This window comes from Falco cherrug, chromosome 4 (genome assembly GCF_023634085.1).
Source record: "Falco cherrug isolate bFalChe1 chromosome 4, bFalChe1.pri, whole genome shotgun sequence".
NCBI classification, from domain to species: Eukaryota; Metazoa; Chordata; class Aves; order Falconiformes; family Falconidae; genus Falco; species Falco cherrug.
Window position 1 is genome coordinate 84,634,333 of NC_073700.1, and position 22,645 is coordinate 84,656,977.

Consider the following 22,645-nt stretch of genomic DNA (forward strand, 5'->3'; position numbering starts at 1 on the left):
TTAGCACGGCCGAGTGCAGCGCTCCATCTCGGTCTGAAGTGGTTGCTCAGTATTTGGCAGCAGGCTGTGGTGCCAGATCGGCCCCTGTGCATACTGAGCCCCGGTAGTCGCTATCTCTGGAAAAAGGCTGTCGACCGCTGAATGAAATATTTTTTCAGCTTTAGATGGGCTTTCTTGTAAAGACTGAGCTGTTATTAACCAGCGCTGCACATCATGACTGGAGTTCTGTTGGGCTAGTTACTACACAAACCACCTCAAGGCAGTGAGCAGTTCCCGGGCTGAGAGCACGCAGTACAGAAAGCGTGGGCAGCAGCGGGAGGCAAGGGTGCTGCGGAGATGTGGTCACATACAAGTAGGTGCGCGCACACGTATGTAGACATGTAAAACAGGCATTGATTTTAGCTGTTTGCATGCCAGCTTTACCATCATCAAGGTTTTATTTTTTTATTTCCTAATAAATCATTTTATTTCCTGAACATTTACCGCAAAAAGTGGTTTTGAGTAGGGATTTGAAGCAAGATGGCAGGTACTGGCAGGATACGTGTCTCAGGATCACTTCAGGCCGGGCATGGCATGGCATGCATGAAGATGATAGTAATATACTTGTATGATAAGCAGAAAACCCAGAAGGTACCCAGACACTACCTAAAAGGCAGGATGGGGCCGGGGGCAGGTGTCTGCTGCAGAGACCAGCAATGGCTTCTGGAGGGAGAGGGACAAACTGGAATGAAATGAAAGGTGGAGGAGGAGCAGGGCAGATGAAGTAGTAGCAGAAACAAAGGAGGTAAGAAACTTGAGGGGAGATGGTTCAAGGCACTGCTGGGCTTGTCAGAGCTGGACAGCAAACCAGAAACCTCCACGTTAAATGATGGGTGGTGAAAGAGATGATGTTAGAAGAGGTGAGATATATAAAAACAGAAATCGGGGAGGTAATAAACATCAATTGAATCAACTTGAATTCACCAGTGTTTACAGAAGGAGAAATAAGCTAGGAAAACTCCACTGCCAAGTGGACTCTGCTCCCTACTTTTCACTTTTCTCCTGGATCACCCTAATCTCATACAGAGAGCTCAGAAGAGACTGCTCATCTTCTGTGGATGCAGGGCTGATTTGGTTGGAAAACCTCTGTTGTTTCCAGCCAGAAAATGAATGGGTACTCAGCCCTCAACAGAAACAGCAAAGCTCCTGTGTTTAGGTGTTCCTCTCACCTCTTTATCATACAGGCTGAAAACACGATACTACTGATTTCCCTGGCCTTTGAGATGATGTGTTTGTGTATGCATTTATTGAAATAAGTGCTTTTTAGACTTTTCATGCGCTAGCAACTGGCAGATGAAGTCACGGACTTAGGAGGGGAGGGCAAATGCTGTATGAGTGCCATGTGAAAACCATATAAAAGTGCCAGGAAACGTGCAATCTGCATGTAAAGATGGGAGTTCATAGGTCACCAGAGACAGACAAAAAAGAAATCCAGGAAACGGTGTTCATCAGAGCGATGATAGTCTTTCTGATCACAGGCTCTCCAATTTACCTGAAGTGCACTTCAACTGCAATTACATTTCTGAAGCACTTCGTTTAACATAAATGTACCCCTGAGTAAATCTATTTGGATGTAAGATAGCGCTTTTCCTATCTATTGCTATGAAAGTTTGAACGCATATGGGCACACGTGCCGCTCGTCCCGGGGCAGGGGTGTGAATGCGCGGCGGGTGGCCAGAGCCCCGGCCACAGCGCGGCACTGGAGCTGCGCTGCCTGGTGGGGTGTCTGGGGCTGGCCAGGCTGATGGCAGCTGGGGCTTCTGTCAGGCTTGCTGTCAAACCCGAGCGACGTTGCTCTTTCTGGATTGAATGGGTGAAAGTATCACGACACATCCTATCGCCATGCAAAAAATGCTTCCTGTGACTTAGCATAGGTTTTGCATGATGTGCGAGACAGGCAGTTGAGGTAGATAGTTATATTTGTTTATTTTTGCTTCCCGTTCACAAATGAAGTGACTTGAGGCCGGCAATGCTGAGGTGCTTTGAGGGAGGAGGGGGGAGAAAACTTTTTTGCAGCACCTTGGGGTTGCGCTGTCTGCTGCAGCTACACTCAGCACAGCAGGAGGCGGCAGGGGGTGCGTGTCTGGAAGCTCTTCCTTGTTCCAGAGTTTTGCTTTGATCATGCAGCATCCCTGGTCTGCCTAACCTAGTGGTGTGATGTGGGTGGCTTTGAAGGTAGGAATGGAGCTGTGGGTTTTTTACGTTGCCTATGGAGAATGAAACTTTCTTTCCATGAAAGCTACATTAGAATTGGATTAGAGAGAGACCTGTACTTTTATCCCAAATCACTAACAGCAGAGACATTAAGGAGAATGCTGTAGTATATAACTTTTTGCTGTGGGCAAAGCTATTAAGTCTAAAACCAGCTTCTGTGTGACTGAACAAAACTCACGGTGGCTGTGGTTGTGAGACGTGGTTTTACAGTGGTGCTTGTTTGGAAGACTTCTTGTTGTGTGCACTCCTAACAGCTGAAAAAAGTGCGTGTGGATTAACTTCTCTGAAATTGTCTTTCAAGATGATGTGGCTCTTTGCCCAACTTTGAGATCACCCTGCTTTATATCCCCATAAATACGCTTTTTCAATAAAAGCAAAGAGTCACTAGACTCTAGGCAGCCAGTAAATTTGGAACTAAAACGGATTACGTCCATGAGATTTAGTGACTTCTGAAAGGTGGAGGGAGTTGACCAAACAATGTGTACTTTTGTTTAATTTCATAGCTATTATCTGTTTTGAAAGCCTTTTAATCTCAGGGGGGTATGATCAAATGACATTGTATTGTTTTATAAGTCTTTTTTTAGCTGAGCTTTTCTAAACAGCAGCAGATCTCCCTAAATTCATTACTTGCCTTTTGCCTTTGTTCTGTTCTCCATTTTTGTGATGCTCTTGAATTGACAATGGTAGTGGTAGTTTCGATCATGTTGTTTGTAAGACTTTTCTTCTTGCCTTCTCAACTGTGTTGAGCACAGAGCAGAAACCGATGGCGGGGGTGGGTGTTAGGGTGGGATGAGGAGCTGGGGGCATTGGGCTGTCTTGATGCTGAGGTGCTTTCCCTGCTGGTGCTGCGGAGAAGCTGTAAACCAGCGTGCCCTGGTCGCAGAAGAGAAGGGGAGGAAATTAGTTGAAATACAGACACCATAAACATTGATGTTGTGGTTGAATTGTGGATGTCTTTCACTTTCGTTTATTATTTATTTGAAGTTTTATTATTGCATGTTTGGAGAGACTTTTGTCCTTGTTGATTAGCTCATCTTGATTAAGATTGAAGTTTCTTTTTTTCATCCCTTCTCTCTGTATGATTTTGTGACAAGTGGTTCTTTTAAAAGTGGTTGAGGTAGGTAGAGAAGCAGAATTTTGCTCATTGTATTCTGCGGTCTGATCATGGACTGTCTGGGCTATGTTGGATACACGGTCAACTCCAGTATGGTACACTGAAATTTACTTCCTTTGTCGCTGGTCCCTGTGAATATCCAAGTTTATCACTAAATTGATGGGAAGCAGAAATGCTGGTTGGCTGCAAACCCTATAAGCTCACTCAGTGTGAGGATTTTGCCATGAAGCTGAAGATCCACTGATGGTGTCTTTTGTTATCTTTCATTTTCTTCCTAAGTTAAAAAAATATGCTGCTTAATCTTATAAAGTCTGAAAAGTTTGTTGTAGTTAATGCCATTTTTTTTTCTTTTCTTTTCTTTTCTTTTTTTAACACCTGTATTGCAGCATTGAAGTGTGTGACAACATCTAGCTCTGCTGGAACATAACGTAGTACACTGTTAACATGGGTAAGATATACTCAGTACGGAACAGTGAAACAAATCAATCAATAAAATGTTGGCAAAGACAGGGAGGTTTTGGTGGAAAAAACAATGTTTTAAAATGTCGCTTATGTTGGTTATGGGATACATGCTGAGTTAACCTCATTGACCTTTTCCCCAGGAATTGATGCGCTTACAATTGGCGGGTCATTATGCTGCTCCACCTGTGTAGTGTTAAGGTCAGTGTGTTTTTCTGATTATAAAAACCATTCATACCATTCCATTATAAATTCACTACCATTCATATAATGGAATGTGCCAAAGCTCAGAGCTGGTTGCAGCTGCCCCCGGTCCATGTTTAAGATCAAAGTGGTTCAGGTAATTTGAGCACCTTTTCAACAACATATCTAATCAAGCTTCATTTGAAGTGACTATTTGTTGTTTATGTTTTGGTTTTTGGTTGGGGGTTTTTTTGGGGTTGTTTTTTTTTTTTTTTGTAACCTTTTAAGCATCCATCTGATGTCAGTGTTGGTTTTGTGTGGCCTGCCCAAGAATTCTTACTGAATCAGGACATGGTAATTATAACATCATAGCAAGGAGGTCCTGGGAGCAGCAGGCAACTGTAACATTGCAGTTGCACGCATCCATGCGTAGGCAAAGCACAGAATGCATCAACCGCTCACCTTCACAAGGCATTTTCTGAAACCTGCAGCTTCTAACTATGAATTAATTCTGAGTCATCACAATGCACAAATCGGCCATCACAGTAGACACTAATGTGTGAGATGCAGGAATGTATGACTGGCACTAACCACTTACTAGGGGAACCTGTGAGATTTTGTGCATGCATAACACACTGCTGCTGTACGCATCTTCCTGCACAGCTTAGTCTTCTGAACTGTCATGCGTTATCAAAGAGAGCCAGAATGTGCATTAAAGCTTATCTAGTGTTATTTCTGTTCACCGAAATGTTGTTATGGTTGGGGCTGTTGTTTGTGTGTTTGCTTCTACATTATTCTTTGTTACTAATCATAAAAATAACTTTAATTCTGTCAAGAGTAAGAATTCAGTGAACAGCCATGTATGTAATAGGTCATTGTGTTCTTCCAGTTTCATGAGGACGTATCCTTTCTGAGTTAAGCTTTGCACTTTGCAGTAGCCAGCGAGAGCCTGGGGCGCTGGCGGGGTTTTTTGGGGGGGTATTTGGAGCCCCTGTGCACGTTAAGCAGTGCTGTAAGTGCTGAAGAAATACATGCAGCCACTTGGTGATGTCAACTGAGAATTTGCGTGACTGTGTCCAATAACACTCCTCCTTTCGTCTCTCTGTAGCTGCAAATGTATTCTACGCTGAATAATGTGAAATTTTCCTGTATGTATGTGCTATGTATAGTGCATACAGTCTCACAAAATGTGGTGAAGACTCATGGGAAAACTCTTTGGTGAAAAGTAATCCTTGAATGTTCTAGCTTATGGAAACTGTTCACGACCTGACATTTCACATGACAATAATTTGAATTTTGCAGCTTTTGCATCAGGTAAGTACACCTTCAGATGTATTTGGCAGTTTCTTTTTTTACGCTGGAAAGAAGATGTATTTCAGTTAGGCCCCAGTCTAAAAACTAAATGAAATATCCCCCCAGAAAGGTAATGCAGGTCACTGTAGGATTGTATCTTTTTTCTCAAGTGAAAAGTCTCGACGAGCATGTTTAGTAGCAGAAGGGATATCAAAAGGATGAAGAATAGAATTTTAGTAAAGCAGAGGGCATAATACCTGTTTAACTTATGAGCAAATTCAAATCTTACCTGAGTGCCAGAAGGGTCTGTTTTGCAGGATTTTCAAATTCAACTGTCGTGATGATTCTTCCTAAGTTTTAAACAAGTGCGTCCCTCACTGCTACCTAAATGTCTTAATGATTTTGGGCCCTTAAATACAACACACAGGAGATCCTGGAGGTTGTATTAAATACCTCCCACCAAGAATCCTGCCAGAAATAGGTAGCAGGAAGTAAGTAAATTAACTAACCTGCTGCGGCACACTCAACTGGCCTGTGATGCTGTGTCTCGTCAGGGGAGTCTTCTGATTAAGACAAATTTGGTCCTCAGACTATATAGACAGCTGTCTTTGGATGTACCAAAGTGGTGCAAATCCTAAGTACTTGTCGTAGTGCTGTCTATTAGACGTATCGTCTACCTCTTACTGACAAAATCCATTAACTGAAAGTGCAGCTTTGGCTCTGTGGCTGCCACTCTCCTCTATGTATGGAGGAAAAAAACCCACCAAACCAACCCACTTTTTAAATTGAAGAAAGTAGTTTCTCAGTCCCCATCCCCGTGTCCCCTCTCCTCATCCTCTATGGAAAATGTGTTGAACTAAGTTTGTAACAATACTTAAAGTGGTTTCTGGATACTGTTTTCTCCTTTACTGTTGTTATTAGAAAAAACCCCACTTTGTTTCAGTCTCAATATGGACTACTTCAGGAAAAGCAAACTACATGCACGATTCAGCCTGTGGCCATGAACAGTATGTACCTGCAAGGGCATTTACTTGACCTTGCCGATAAGCCTTTTGAGTTGCGTGTAGGCATTTGAGATAAGTGCCAGTATTTGTTGGCAGTGTGAAGACCTGACAGGTACAGGGAGTGCAGGACCCTTCCAAATCCTTGGGAAAGCTGGAGCACTATTCACAGCCCTGTGTTTAAATACCTAATTTAGCTTCTTGCATTAGTTTCCCTGCATATACCCTGTATAGTCAGAGTAATGTTCCTGGTGATATTTCGGAGCACCCTTTTCTTTCCCTTAAATGAATAACCAATATGGAAAAGTTGGCCTCATTCCAGCACCCAAATCTCAATGCAGGCTGTAAAAGACTGGAGTGAAAAGGTAGAATCACAACCCCACCCGCCGCCCAAAATAAAAAATAAAAAATTATGGCACCACCAAAATAAGTTTCTCAGTTGGAAAGGTGTTAGTGCTGTAGTACATGGTGGCTCCTGAAAGTAATTTCTAGCTTTTTAAAGGTCTTTTCTAGAGGAGATGAAGAACAGCACGTTAACCTTTTGCTTTGGATTTAGTCCTTCACTGGGGAGGAGGGCTTACATTGATCTGTTGCTTATAAAAAAAATCAGCTCTTGTATGAGCATTACATCGTATTTGGTTTATCTGTGGCTGCTGTAGCACATGTGCTTTTTGTAGTATGCTGGGTGTTTACATCAGTAAGACACACAGCAATGATTTTTTTTTAAAAAAAGCCTTTAACTAGAGTTTATCATATGTGGCATTCATCCTTTTAATCATACAGGTTATTTATGGAGAAAAGTTCTATTGGTGTTCCTATGCCAAACATTGTTAGTGTAGACCACTTACCTGTGGTTTATTTAGGACTCAACATACAGAAACCTTTCAAACATTCTTTGGCATTGTAGTTCTTGAGCAAAATCAAATGATTAAAAATACCAGTGTTAGAATTTTTTTTATAAAACAGCACACATAGGTAAGAACCTGTACTGACAGCTATTTCCAAGCAGAAAACATTCCTGCATATCCAAAATTTTTGCAACCCCTTTGTTTTATACTGTACCTTATGCAGTCGCATTGCCTTTCTTTTTGCTAATGATAACCAAAAAGACTTAAAGATTGCCTCTAAAACTTTGCAGCTCTTCTCGTAGGTTTTCCTGATAAGCCAAAGAACCGATAGATCTACCAAAACCTATTCGGCTGCTAAAGGGATGGTGGTCGCCAACCTGCAAGCATCAACAAAATCCTCCGCCTTGCCCTGCAGATTCAGCTGGGTGCTGGGGTCCCGTGGGGGGAGAAGTGTTAGGAGGTGAGGTGGAGCTGAGAACCAGATCCCCTGCTCTCCTAATGTCTTTTTAATTAGAGTAATATAAATATTGGCTGGGATGATATTTATGTCTTAATGGAGGAATTAAGAAATAGATTAATTTCTGGCACAATTCCCTCTTCCTGTTTACGTCAGTCCCTATTTCCAGCACCAGTTTAATTGAAGGAATGATTCTCTGTGCTTATTATCTGTCAGCCTTGTAAGGGAATAACTGTACATTTGGGAAAGCACAAGGGGGTTTACAGGCACCAGCAGAAGCAGAGACATGCGTTAAAAACCAGCATGACTGAACACCAGTCATTCAAGTTGTTAGGAAAAGAGCACTTGCAAGGAAATTTGGTAAGCTTGCTATTCTTCCCATTATATCATGGAAGTGGAAGGCTGTGAAGATGGGGCTTTCCAGCAAACCTTGAGTATTTAGGAATTTAAAAGAACCCCAAATGACCCAGTGGGACAGGATCGGCTTCAAAGTCAGTGGAAGTCAACAAGAGTTTTTCCATCACATCCAAGACATGCAAGATCTGGCCTAGGCTAAAATCACTTCAGAGGAATGGAAGAGTTTTTCAGGGATCCGTACCCACATGTGCAAGCCTGCAAGCCATCGTCTGTACTGGAGAACCATGCATTGATGGCATTGGAAACAATATTTGCACTGCGTGCCTTTTGGAGTCTTGATGCTGTTTTAAAATCTCTTGTTGCTCTGCTGGCCGTTGTCAGCTGGAAGCTCATGGGCCTGAGAAAAAAAATCTGCAATTGAAAAAAAAAAAAAATAAAAATCTGGGAAAAAATCTGAGATAAAAAGCTTTATAACTTCTTTTGGTAAAAGACAAATATACTTTTAACTTTCAGCATTTCCATACTGGGCACTTGCATTGCTTCCATAGTATTTTGCAGGTTTGCTGCTTGAATGACATGTAGAAACACTTTTGACATGCACAAATATTTTGATTTTATGGGGAAGTTTAAGTCTGCTCTCAATGTGGCCCATCTCTTCAAAGCCATCGGAGAAACTGGCTGAAAAAATACATTATTTTGTGAAATTCTGTATGATAACAGACTAATTAAAATCAACAAATATTTCATTTTATTAATATTAAATCCTTTGCAGAGCTAGTTGCATAATGAAAAAATGATTCTGCAATACACTGGGAAAGCTTCATCACGTAAGTTATCTCTGACTTATGTGAATATATACTTTACTTGCATTGGGAATTTTAAAATAAAAAATATAAATGCAATATATATTTTTTTTGTACATTGCAATTTAAAATAGTCCATTCTTTATGACACTAAGGTTTCACCTCTATGAATTTCTTTGCTTCTTGAAGAAAAATTATACACTTGATGCCTCCTTTAACATGGAAGAAAAAATCCACAGCAGATTTGATATTAAGCTGAAAATCTGTCACAAAATCCACACAGAAAATATGAACGTATTTTGTTTCATTTGTAACTAAAATTTTCCATCAGAATGTGAACACACTGGACTGTATACAGACAAAATACTAATTAGGGAGAATGGAGCTGGAACGGGAATAGCGTTGGGTTATGTATAAGATCAGGTCCTGTTCCTGCTGGAGTTGCTTTGATCAGATTTCTGCTATGTTTTTGTAACGGCTTTTGAAATACCATAACACCTATTTCTGCAGACCTGTAGACATAAGGAGATTCCCTTATGTGAGTAATCAATTCAATTAGCGAGGCTGTGTATAAATTTTTTTATAGCCTGTCTTCCTGGGGTGATCAGACCTCTCTGCTTCTCTCTGTCACTCCCTTACTTAATTACTCTTGAAGCCGTTGGCAATTTCAAGTGAAGCGGAGAGGAGTACTTGTCTTCGAATTAAGTTTCTACAGGTCTCAGGGAGAGTTGCTGGGGTTGTCTGTACCTTTGCTTTGGGTCTGTTTTTGCAGTGGACAGCAGGAAGCTGGGGCTTTAGCAGAGGTTTGGTGGTGATGGGTAGAGCTCTGCAGGAAACAGCTTTGTTAATTCCACTGCTTACAGGCTGTTTGTTTCCAAGAATGCTTTCTGAATCAGACCGAAATGTCTTTAATGCAAACATCCAGCTTCTGATTAGAGGTTAGGAAAATACAGCAATCGAGTTAATTTATCACTGGTATTGAGAGGAAAAATACCAGAAACGTCGGTACGTGGTCATTAAGCTAATGTGTTACAAGTGATAAATCTGTCGTATTAGTGTAATTTCTGTTTGTGGGTCTTATGCAGTGGTGGGTTGACCCTGACTGGATGCCACGTGCCCACGAAGCTGCTCTGTCACTCTTCCCTTCTCAGCTGGACAGGAGAGAAGATACAATGAAAGGCTCATGGGCCAAGATAAGGACAGGGAGATCACTTACCAGTTACCATCATAGGCAAAACCAGACTCGACTTGGAGAAATAAGTTTAATTTGTTACAAATCAAATCAAAGTAGGATGACGAGAAATAAAACTTAAATCCTTGAGACACCTTCCCCCCACACACACTTCTTTGGCTCAGCTTCACTCCCAACTTCTCCGCCTCCTCCCTCCCAGCAGCTCTGGGTGATGGGGAACACGGGCTACTGTCAGTTCATCAGACCTTCTCTCTGCTGCTCCTTTCCCCTCAGAGGCAGGACTCCTCACACCCTGCTCTGCCCCAGCCTGGGGTCCCTCCCAGGGGACACAGCTCCCCATGAGCTGCCCCAGCTGAGCCCTTCCCAGGGGCTGCAGCTCCCCATGAGCTGCCGCAGCGTGGGCCCCCCTCAGGCGCAGCCCCCCGGGCACAGCCGGGGTCCCCCCTGGGGGCACCAGACCTGCCAGCAAACCTGCTCCAGCCTGGACTCCTCTCCCTACGGGTCACAGCCTATTCTGGGCATCCACCTGCTTTGGCGTGGGCTCCTCCCCAGGCTGTAGGTGGGTAGCTGCTCCGCCTTGGGCTCCTTGGGCTGAGGGGGACATCTTGCCTTGGTCTTCACCATGGTCTTCACCATGGACTGCCAGGGAGCCTCTGCTGCGGTGCCTGGAGCTCCTCCTGCCCCTTCCTGCGCTGGCCTGGGGGCTGCAGGGCTGTGCCTCTCAGAGTCTTACTTCTCTCTTCCAGCTGCTGTTACACAGTTTTGTTTTCCCTTCCTAAATATGCTGTCCCAGAGGCACTGCCACTGTGGCTGGTGGGCTCAGCCCCGGCCAGTGACGGGTCCCCCTTGGGGCCAGCAGGCATGGGGGAAGCTTCCAGCAGCTTCTCATAGGAGCCACACCTGTAGCCACCCTGGCTACCAAAACCTTGCCATGCAAACCGGCTACATACAAATGAATTCTTACAGTGCTTGAGGATCCTTAATGGAAATACCTATTCAAAAGTCAAGTTTTAACCTCACTGATGTTCTAGTTTTACTGCCGAAGGTTAAGCCAAATAGTGTTTTATCCAGCAAGTAACACTATCAGTTTAAAAGTAGCATCTGTGGACCAATGCGTGCATCGTTGATTTGTGCACAGTACTGGGCAGTAGGTGGTTTCTGTTGCCCGCAGGCGAGCAGGACAGAGTCCCATGCCAGGGCATCCGCCGGGGTCAGGCTGCTGGCGTGGCCGCAGCTTTGCGTGGTACTGTGCGTGGCGCTGTGCGTGGCTGGGGCTTCCTTCCAGAACTCGGGTTTGACAGTTGCTGAACTGAATAGCTTTCCAACTTGTTTACTTGTGCAGGCTTCTATAAATGCTAGGTAATTAAACTGTAGACTGTCATTACAATGCCCTAGAACCTAATTCTTGATGGATTTAGGACATTTTCTTGATAGAGGGGTTGTTACCAGAAAAATAGGTTAAAAAATGTCTCCTTTGGGCCTTACTTTAAGTGCAGTGTTAAAAACCGTGATTGCTGCTTTTCTGTGAGGTTTCAGTGGCACCAAAAAAGCATTGGGTTAAGTCTAACTAATGGTCCTCATTAAAATTAAATGAAAAACTATGGCTTGAACTTTCATTCAGAACCATCCTTGTGCTTTTGTCTGTGTGTGAGTGAAATACAACTTTTCTGGTCACCTTTGCAGCTGTTTTGAAAACTCTCGTGAGACCTTCTGAACACAGGACTACAAACTCTTTTTCAACGGGAGTAGAAGAGAAAAAAGTGAATCAGAACCTGATGCAGTAATGTGAGCTGGCTTACGTGCCTGTACATATGATTGTGTGACACAACGTAGTAATATCTAACTGTTGTGTTATGGGTGTACTAGCAGCCAAGTAAGTGTGGGTGAAGTTCAGAAATACTGTCACAACAGGACTGGGCCACCTCTATGTGCAGGTCCAGTTTCTCTTGATGGTAGTCAGCGGGCTTGTCTCTCTTCTGCAGTTGTATTTGGTTGGAGGAGCCTGCACCAGTTTGCTTTCTTCATCTACTTGATCTAGCTTTCCTCCAGTTGTTCTGGGTGGTTTCTGCTTGGAAAATCTGCTTTTTGCCCATACTTGTTTTCCAGGGGAAAATTACCAGGTATCCTTTCATCTAACCTTGGCTAGCTGTTCCCCAGAGAATCTTCAACACATACCTTAGAACTGTTTTACAGTAATCCAGAGGAAGAGAGAGTTCCTGAACACAACTTCTGTTCTCTTGTGTAAGATTATATTTTTGTTCACTAGGTAAAGCCACCACATATTCTCTTTGTAAAATCTGAATCAAGTAGAGACTGTAATACCAGAACTATTTATTTCTTCTTGGGATAGGAATCCAGTTTCTTTGCTTTCTCATGAATACAGTTATTGTAGCAGCTTATTATTATTTATACAATCAAAACATAAATAACTTTTAAAAAAGGTGAAGCAGCAATCTGATATGGAGATAAGTATTTGAGACTAGTTCCACCTGCCTAGGAACAGCGAAGTCTCACCCTTTAAACTATGTCTTCTGGGTTCTATCAGCAGTATTAAGGTTTTAATGGCATCGGGATTATCTTCAAGAATAAAGGTATTACTAAGCATAAATCGTTTTTTCTTTACAAAATAAGAACTTGATCTTCAAAATCTTTGTTATAATAGTTTTTTCTTTAAAAAAAAAAACAAACCCACACAGAAAACTTTAGACATTTAAAAAAAAAATTTAAAAATACAAAAAAAGACCAGGATGTTGTCATAATCTCCCCAAGAGCATACAGATGTAAAAAGTCAGTCTGTTGGGAACAATCATGCTTAAATGTGAAAGCTGAAGTCTTAATACTTGCAAGCAGTTTTCATTGTGCCCTCCAGTGAACTCAGACAAAAAAATGCAGTAATGATGAATATGTTTCAGTGCCTGGTGTTCCAGTTTAAATCCATGAGAAGTTTAGTTTCTTTGGAAAAAATGAAAAATGTGTTAGATTCTATTATTATATTTGCATAGGAAAAAAACATTTAGATGCTACGGTCTAAAAACTGTTTAAGTCAGTCCTCACCCTTTAAATGCTAGATGTGTTTCTAGGTGTTGAGATCTCATTTTAAGAGTAGTTGCTGTGATAAAGAAAAATGCAGCTTGCTGCTCCACATGTTTGTCTGTGTTTTCCAACAGAATAGGTTGCACATGGATGGAATCCTTTGAAGCGGTTTAATTAAGATGTGAACTCTTGATTTTCCAGGTCTGAATTAGCCATTGTTAACTGTAGCTGTTGACATCTGTATGGGTTTTCCTTTGCTTTACAAAGTCACTTTGTCCCACTCTGAAGTCAGGGGGAGTTTTGCCTTTAATTTTGTTGGAAGCAGGATCAAGCACACTCGGCTGGATGGCATTTCTGGATTTGTCTGGAGGTGATATGATAATAACAGGAGCTTTGCAGCCCATTAATTTTCAAATGTCAGAGTATTCTAGGCCTCGTTGAAAGGTAGAAGATGGAGCTGAGGGCATGCTCTAAAGCTAGTGTCAGGTTGAGAGACTGTTTTTTTTGCAGTGGTTTGTTGCTGTTTGTAGATCAAAGCGGTGGTTGATGTAGGCTTTAATATTTGATAGCCTGCTAATAATACCTACCTGCCTCACTGCATGAGGAGGTTAGGACAGTGATACTTCAAAACACTTTTCTCTTAAAGAAATACAGATGGGGGTAAGAAGCATGACAGAGTGTAGGGGCAATGAATGAAATAAGAGACTTTAAATGTTCTTTTTGCTGTGGAGTGGAGGTCAGCTACCATGGACAGCTGGAAGGAACCATGACTGAAAAGAACCTCCTTCCATCCCTCAGGGGTTTGGGGTGTTTATTGTCCCCACGTGTTAATCCAGTGCCTGTCCTATGGCTGGTACAGCAAGTGATGCCTTGTGCCATGTCCCTTCCTACCTATGAGTGAGGGAAGGGTGGGAATATTGATGAGTGAGGAAGAGGAGATGATATGTCCTGAGAATAAAAAGGAATGCAGAAGAGAGGAAGATGCATGGCCACCTGGGAATATGGTAGGAGCTGTCACATGAGGAATGTGGCACAGAGGAACAGGGACCTTGTTGGGACAGAGGAAGGCAGGAGGGAAACTGTATGCAGTTCTTGCAGGGAATGGTGCTTATGGTGTTGACAGAAATTTTACAGGTCGTAGCAATGATGACTGTCTTGTGGTGTGTGTATATGGATCCGCTTGCGCTGCACACGGGAGTCCAGGCAGCGAGGGAAGCATGGGTGGTGGGAATACTACATGGGTAGATCTGAGCTTTGCAGGGTAAGTCCTTTGATACATATGCACGTGGCCCTTTCATTTTCAAAGGTTCATACTCATGCCTGAAGGGGTGTTATTATTAAAAACTTCACTTTTGATATGGGTGCTTGGTTGCTTTCTGTTGCCTTTTGTGTATATGTGTTTTATACATAATAAGCTATGCCTGATACCTGTGCAATACGTTAGGCAGCTCTTCTTCTGTGTGGTAGCAATACACACTGCAGTCATCACACAGGCTTTGTTTTTAGCAAAACTATGGTCATGGTGGAAGGTATAATACATTTTTATTGGTAGAGAATGGTGGGATTTTTATAACTCTCTCACATCATAAGAAATTAAGTGGGGTTTTCTGCAAAATGTTTTCAGAGGAGTCTTTGGACTCTGGGGAAGAGATATGGAAAACGTGGGGCTGCTTCTGAGCAGAGAAATGACTGTACCTGACAGTTCTGGAAAATGTACATTACTGGATATCCTTCTGCAACTCACATTTACTCTACATCATTTTGTTAGTAGTATCTTAAATTTTGCAAGATGTCTTCACAGGTTTTCCTGTAAAACCCTGCTGCATTTACTGGTATTACACTTTTGAAAAGATGTGTACATAAAGTGTACATAGTACACTGAGTATTTTATTTTCTCTGCTTTGACTTTCTCTGTACCACCTAGTTTGTAATTTTAGAGATGCCTAGAAAATCAGACTATTCTTAAATAATCAGGTAGTAGTTTAGTATGTTTTGGTTTTTTTAATATGCCTTATATTTCTATTTCATATGCCTGACTGTACTTAAAATACATGTTTTCTGCCACCCGCAGGAGTGCTTTGCCCACTTACCTTTATATAATATTAAATTTTACCACTTGAGAAGTGCATAGACCAGTCTGGTTCCTTCCTATCTAACCTAAGATGCCTAACCTAGGATCCCAACGGTCACCGACTCCTTAGAAAGGGGATGAAGAGGGAGGAAGCTGAATCCTCTCTGGGAAAGCCTTACCTGAACCTTTTTTTAGGAGGAGGCTGTCTCTTCCCTTGGAGTACACGGGGAGTCTTGGGAACCTGCATTCCTAAATTAGCTAACTCAAGTCCTCAGAGCTTGAGGTGGATGAATCTGGGCCCCTGTTAGTGCTATTGAAGACGGTGATATTTTGCATGGGCAAAGTACTTGAAGAACTGAAGCCACTGGTTATAAAAATCCATCAAGTAAGAGGTGTCTATTATCATGTGCTCTGCAGGACCTGAAACAGGGTGTCCAACATGGTCAGGGCTTCTTAGTAGGAGTATCAGTTGATCAGTTGACAGGAGAGTAGCAATGTTTTTTAGCCTGCAGAGGAGAAGAGCATTCCTGTTCTTATCTCCTTCCTCTTAAAACCCCATCAGGTTAAGTAGCATTCCTGTGAGACTGGCGGAGTCCAGCTGTGCAGTGGACCCTGTGAATGCAATGATGATTCTTAAATAGACCGGTGGAGGGCTCAGGCCTTCTGGAACAACTCTCTGCTGAGACTGATGCTTCTCTACTTTAAATAGTGGATTAAACCAGTACCGGTGCCTGGTACAGAACGATTGCTATTCTTGGCAATGATTGTTCTTCAAAAATATTGTCCTTGGGTTTGAAAAGATGAGGAAGGAAGATTTTTAGTCTTTAGTACAACAGTCACTAAGAGTATGTATCTGTGAAGCTGGCATGGTCCATACTGGCCTTTATGGGCATGAGCATGTTGTTAAGAGAGGCTGTGTTGTCCTGCCAATGAATGCTTCATCTTGCATGTCTTGAGAGGTAGTTACTGACCTGCCGCTGGTACTGCAGCAGCACTTCTCTGCCTGCTTCTGATGTTTAAAACCAGCCAAGTCAAAAAATACAAATTTCTTGGTATGTGCATTGTAGAGCACCAGCAAAGGTGAGCATTGTGGACTTCGGAGTATTTGATAGAAGCATATGAGCAGATCCTACAGTTATTTCTTTAATCTTGTAGTGTGGAAAGAACAGACTGAAGCTGTTCAGTGTTATCTTGGTTTAAGATGTTACCATGTCGACCCTTCTATTGTTTCCTTACAGTTATCTTTTTTGAGGTTTTAAGTTGAGGTCATATTCCATGTTTAGCTGCCCTTGTGTACCTGAATCTGTCCTTTAAAAATATTGGCAGTGTTTTCAGATATATTTTTTTTTTTTTCTGTAGTGGGTATGTCTGATGGCTGTTTCTCATCCCTTGCTGTGCCAAACTGCTGAGATGACTGTTTTTCTGCTACTGATTTAAGAGAAATTAAGAAATTAATTTTGTTCTTAGCTGCATTTTATTGCAGAAAATTCCTAGCACTTTATGTAGTGAACTGTGAATGGATTATTGCTGTGTTAATACGAATGTGTTGAATGTAAGATTGTTAATTGCTCTTAGACATAAGTATTCTACAGTAAAGAAGCTTGGAGTGATCTCATTTAAAACTGGTAAAATGTTTTTGTTTTCTTGGTTTTTGTTTGGGGTATTTTCCCCCCAGAAACTGTTTGGTTTATATACTTACGGGAGTACACATCTTTCTCCCTGGAAACATTTAATTGGAAATGTGTTGTGTGTATCTTTGAGCATGCTCTTTGGGGTTTTGTTAGACAGCACTTGTTTTTACTTCTTCCAGAAAGAGAAAATGTGGACTGCTCTTGATCATACTTCTTCTTTGTAGGTACTAAGAGTACCCCTGGTTACTGCACTGCCAGCTTTTGCTGCCTTATGACTAATAGGCCTGCATCAGGAATCAATTCTACTCACCGGCACCAAACTTTGCTGGGTTGACCTTGAGGCCAACTCTTTCATTTTGGTTCTAATTTGTGCAGTGATTTGCACATCACTGAAGCAAAGTTAAATGTAAAAGGATACATTAACATAGCAGTACAGCTAGGCTGCAAACACACAAAGGTCAGGAAATGGAAAAATTAACTACCTAATAACATCCATTTGCCCTGTTGCTGATGCATAATGGCTTTGATTTCCGATTAGCATTTATTATAGGCATAAATATATATAGTGCCAGAGATGTGCGACATTAAGACAAATGCACTTAAAGTGTTTTAGTGTTGTTATGTCTTGTATCCCTCTGAAACATTTGCAGCCTTCATTTCAGTCTTCCCAAGAGCAGCAGTTTCGTCTATATGCTCTGCAATATCTTTCAGGGAAAGGGGTGTTAGTAGACCACAGAAGCTTGTGACTCCTTTGTGCTATTAAATGATTCCTTTGGAGCTCTGGGAAAGCATTCCTGTGCCTGTCAAATAACCGGCCCAGTCCTACAAAGTTCTCCATGCTTTCTAAATCCTTTGGCATCATAGCATTCTCCGATCCCAAGCTTGATTATTTTCATGTTGGGTTTTGTGTCTTCAGCAAGTCAGATGCTGAACCATTTGGAGAAGATTTTGTATAGCTCCTTGCACTATAAGACCTTGTTTACTGGATTTGGCTGTACTGTAAGCTATGCTTTAAAAATCTTCTTTGTGCTAGGAGTTGTACCAACAATTCTTCCAAAATTCAAATGTCCAAAGGGATTTTTCTTACATGATGATAAACAAATAGCTGTGATAGGTGGGAGCAGGTTGATGGGAGGCAGTTACAACAGCTGAAACTGTCAGCTCGATTACAGTTTACTTTTGTACTGTATTTCTTCTTACCTCTGCATTGCCTTGCATTTTATATAGTCAATTGTGCTGCGCCCAGAGTGATGGAGAATGCAACTGCCGAATTGCTGTGCAGGTACCACATGCTGTGTTAAGAGGACTGTCCCTAGCCAAAAGGAGGAAATCCATCTTGTTTATTTACATTTTCATGGCTGAGAGTTTGACAGAGGGACAGTGTACCTTCCCTGAAAGGTGCTGGGTGGTGGTGGCTAGGAGGGGACCCTTTGGGCTATGGATGGGGGCAGCAGATGGGGAGATCGAGGGCAGTAGGCCTGCAGTGGGAGTAAAGATGCAAAGGTTGCTGGGAAGAACAGGGAACAGATCCTACATCAAGTCTTTTAGGGCTATGAAAAGCAGGAGCATTGGTTTGGGGGAAGTATTTCATATAGCTGGGCTGAGAGCAGGGCTGGAGGGGAAAGTCCTGCTCTGTGTGAAGCAGCAGTGAGATTCATTCTCATACCTTTTTTGCTTTCACCCAGCTTCTTTACTCTTCCAACTAATAGACCTGAGTTTCCTGTCTTTCAGAACTTACCTGATCCTTATTTATGCTCTAATAAAATAGTTCTACATACTGAAAGCCTGTTTAGTAGGCTCACCTTCAAATTAAAGGTCTGCCTCAAAGCTGTGGCTTGCTGAGTCCCATCACATCACTTTCCGATGACTTGGGCACTGTTGCTTTCTTGCTCGTCTTTCTGGCCCAGCCTCAGGATTTTGCTCTGGGTGTTCACACCTGGGCTGTGATGTAAGTTTTTAAGATCTTCTGATATTGTGTCTCACCCAGCTAATTAAATCTTCCATACAGGCTGCTACTACCTTATATTTCTGTTGGTACAGTATCATTGTTGATGCACATGATACTACTTTCCTGAAAGCTGGTCAGAAGACTTTTGCTGTCCTAACTTACCACTTTCACTAGGCTAGCCTAATTTTTTTAATTATATTTTTTTTTAATCTGTCTTGGCTCCTTATTATATATCTTTTACAAAACACATAAGCCTTGCAAATGAAGGCTAAAAGCTTATCAGGAGAACTTTCATCTCTGGTGGAGCAACCAAGAGACTGACTCCACATCTGATTTGCCTGTGATATCATACTTGACTACTGGCCTAGTAGATTTTCAGATGGATAAATGTGCTGTGTCCCAAGCCTCCCGTCATACAAAGCTGTCTCACTATCTTTCTCAGTACTTGCCCGTGAAATTCTGGTTGTGATGATGCTTGCTGACATCTGAATGACTACATGTGTCTTACTTGGAACCCACTGTCATGCTGGCTGATATTGTCACCTTGTTCCCTTTAATTTCTTCACCTGCCAGTCCTCCAGTGATGGGTTGTATTTTAGTTATTTAGTATCTTTGGTATGGACAGTAAAAGTCCATCACACTTCCATCCTGACCTGCAGAAATACATCTCTGACAAAGCAGTGATGGGAAGTAACTGGTGTCAGTCCAAGTATCTGAAAGACAGCTCTTAATTGTCTGAACAGAGAACTGAGCTGGATCCTTGCAGATACTTAGCCTGAGGTGTACCTCATTATTGCTAAAGTATCACGTACTTTAGATCACAATTGGCATGATTTAAAATAATCCCGCTAATTCCACCACCACCACCACCTACCCTGCCAAAAAAAGAAAAAAAAACAAAAACCAACCCTAGTATTAAGCCCTACAGCTCTCTAGGGGAAGTCGCTGCATGGCAGCTCTGAATTCTTTGGTGAAATTTAGCCAGCAATAATGGTGTGAAGCCCTTCCAGCCAGAGGATTCTTCTTGTCTCTGCGAGGGAGGTGGTGCAGTTTTCTCAGGTGGTAAAAGAAAAGGCATTGATGACAGCAGTTCTCTGCTGTCCCACTGCTGAACAGCAATTGGGCAAGGAGAGAGTTGTGAATGTGAAAGGGAGAGAACATGGGAAGAAAATCTGTGAGCGATTTTTTTTCTTGATATTTACTGATCACAGGTTTTCTGTGAGTACATTTTTGAGATCAGTTTTCTTTACAATCGGATAAATCATCTGTCATTTTGTTTTGGCTGCTCCTTCCTACTTCTCCTTGTTAGGGATTGCAGTTGCATTTATACGTGGGATGGGGGGGCAGGGGCAAATACCCTAAATAAATTTTGTTTGTTTTCATTAGATGGACTAAGTGCCAGAAATGAGGCAGGTGTTGCTCATAGTTAATCCTCCAAAACTCTCATTTTGAGGACTTTCATGTGGCTGGTTGATCTTTATAGACAAAGCTTTCCAGAACTTTATGAAAAGCAGAGGGAGTGCCAGTGAGAGGGGAGCAATGTCCCTTTGGCTAGTGTTGGTCAGTGTGTTAATATTTTATATCTAAATACTTGTTGCCATAGCTATCTGAATGCAGAAGGACTATTTTTGAGATATATATATATATAAACCCAAACCCAAAACACAAGCAAACTAAATTTATTGGAGTAAATGCTTATTTATGCTAGAGTAGCTGATAACAGTAGAAAACCTATGCATTTTCCACCAGTAGTGCTATTTCCATTTCTTGACAAGAAATTAATTTAAAAGTTGTCTTCTATACAGTAAACGGAAAAGTACTTACGTATGTTGTATTACATATTATGTATGTCTAAATGAGGAATGTAAAGGGAAAGATCTTTATATCTGCTGCTTCAGGTGTTGAAAACTAAAGAAACTGGATGTCTCTGATAAAACAGCAATATCGTACATCCTTGTCACCTCATTCCTCTGGTCCTCTTAGTCAATTTCAGACATAGGAAGTAGCTAAGCAGTGCAGCAGTATTGGCACCCTCAGCTCAGGACAAACTTGAGCTCACATGTTGGAAAAAATCATATGTGTGATGTACTTAAGTGTGTCCCTTTTACGACCGAATCTGATAATTGGAGACAAGAGGCTTAAAAGGTGCGAAGAGAAAACCATCTTTCCTGTTACATGCATAGACACCTTGATCAGCAAAGGCTCTCCTCACTGCTAACCATCATACAGGCAGTGAGGGGCGTGGTAGGAAAGGGAAGTCTGGGGGTGGTTTGGTACAAAGAGTCGATGGGTGGAAACACGCCTGGAAAGACTGGCTGTAGAAGCAGGTATGGAGTGCCAGTTTTGAGCCAGAAATGAAGAGGGATTTGTTTCTGTTGACAACTGATCTGTTGTGCTGTTGGGTCAATATTTGACCGTTTGTTGTTCTCACTTTATAATATATTTACAGTGTATATTAGAAGTGAGAGTATAGCATAGCGTGTATACTGTACACACCTCTGCAAAGGGATACAGAGAATAAATGTCAATCTCAAGCCCCTAAAAAAGGGTTATTTTTAAATATATATATATATATGCGCGCTAGGTATCTGTGATGGATCAGTTTGCTTCCAGAAGACATTGAGAAGATGTCTGCAGGTTTTTTTAAGCTGTCTCATTATGTCTGGGACTCTGTCACCAGGGCTTGGGGTCTGTGAGCATGCTTTAGATAGCTGCATGGAAAACATGCAAAGCTGGTAATAAGATACCAAGTAACTAATTTTCCTAACCTCTTTTCTGCTTATTCGTACAGCCATGCTTGTATTTTGATACCATTATTTAATCCAGATAATGATGTGTGACTATTGCCCCATTTGTTTGGGATTTTTTCCATTTGGGGATTGTCTTTTTTTGCAGACTAATGTATTTATGTAGAATCGATGCTGGAAGTAAGAGAGGCTCAGATTTCTGGAGAATGTGGTCTTCTGGGTTGCTTTCAGATTATTCCATTTGTTCTACTGGCATCGACATACAGGATAACGGGAACTTACAGAATTAGAACATAATGATGGATTTACCATTTTCATTAAAACTGCTGAAAGTCACGCTGAAGCTGGAAAAATCAAATGTATAAGTTTAATTTAATTTGAAATTATGCAGTTAATTAATACTCTACATTCATTAACATTCAAAAATGAACGTATCTGCAGAACCACTACTCCCTGGAGTAATTTGTCACCAGAAATAAAAATTTCTGCCTTTGAACTGAAGTAGCCTTTGGGTAGCATGCTATGAACAAAGGAGCCTGTGTTAATGATATGGACCAATACAGAGGAGTGGGCTTGAAGTTCTTCGTTGCTATCTCGCCATTATAAAACCAACAGTAGTTGTCTTGGGTACCATTGTAACAGCAGATGCCTTCTTCCCTATAGTGACAGAAACGCCCATGGATTTTAAATTACCGACTAGAGCGTGGTAGTTGTGTGTGTCCACGAGTGCTTCCCAGATTAGAAAATGTTCAGAGCATGGGAAAGGCGTTTTTTTGATATAAAAAGATGCATTTTCCATTTACAGGAAATAGTGTAATGACTATGAAGCGAGCTCTTTTCAAACAGTGAATAAATGTAACTGTTAAAGAAAAAAGAAAAGAAGCAGCAAAACCATAATTAGATGCATAGCAAATGCAATACCATGCACTTCGTTCGCCCACAAGCTTCCTTCCTCCTTCTATTTGGTATCTCTAGTGTAACCTTTTGCATTATTAGCTTCAATCTTGCCTGCACTTACTATAAGGTGTGCATTCCTGCTGAAGCTATTTTTGCTTATAAACCCTATTTAATGCAGTAAGTGAGGATTTGGGTCAATGGATTGTGAGCGTTGTAGGGCAGGGTTTGCAAAGTGACAGCATATTCTGGGGGTACAAATGTGCCACTTGAATTTTCTGTTTTCTGTATAGTTTTTGTAAAACAGGATCCTAAGGCACAATAACACGTCTCTTGATTATTCCACAAAAATTGGTATTAG

At 41.7% G+C, this 22,645-nt stretch overlaps 1 protein-coding gene across 2 annotated transcripts in view; it reads left to right on the plus strand.

The window, feature by feature from the left end:
• HECW1 (HECT, C2 and WW domain containing E3 ubiquitin protein ligase 1) overlaps positions 1-22,645 on the plus strand; it is a 258,160-nt gene that overhangs the window by 59,680 nt on the left and 175,835 nt on the right. Inside the window, exon 2 of one of the 2 annotated variants that reach the window (XM_055709166.1) lies at positions 3,970-4,027. The exons of the other annotated variant lie outside the window; for it this stretch is intronic. Coding sequence (XP_055565141.1) covers positions 4,001-4,027 — 27 coding nt within the window. The 5' untranslated portion in view covers positions 3,970-4,000. The remainder of the gene's footprint in view (positions 1-3,969; positions 4,028-22,645) is intronic. 2 annotated transcript variants of the gene reach the window in all.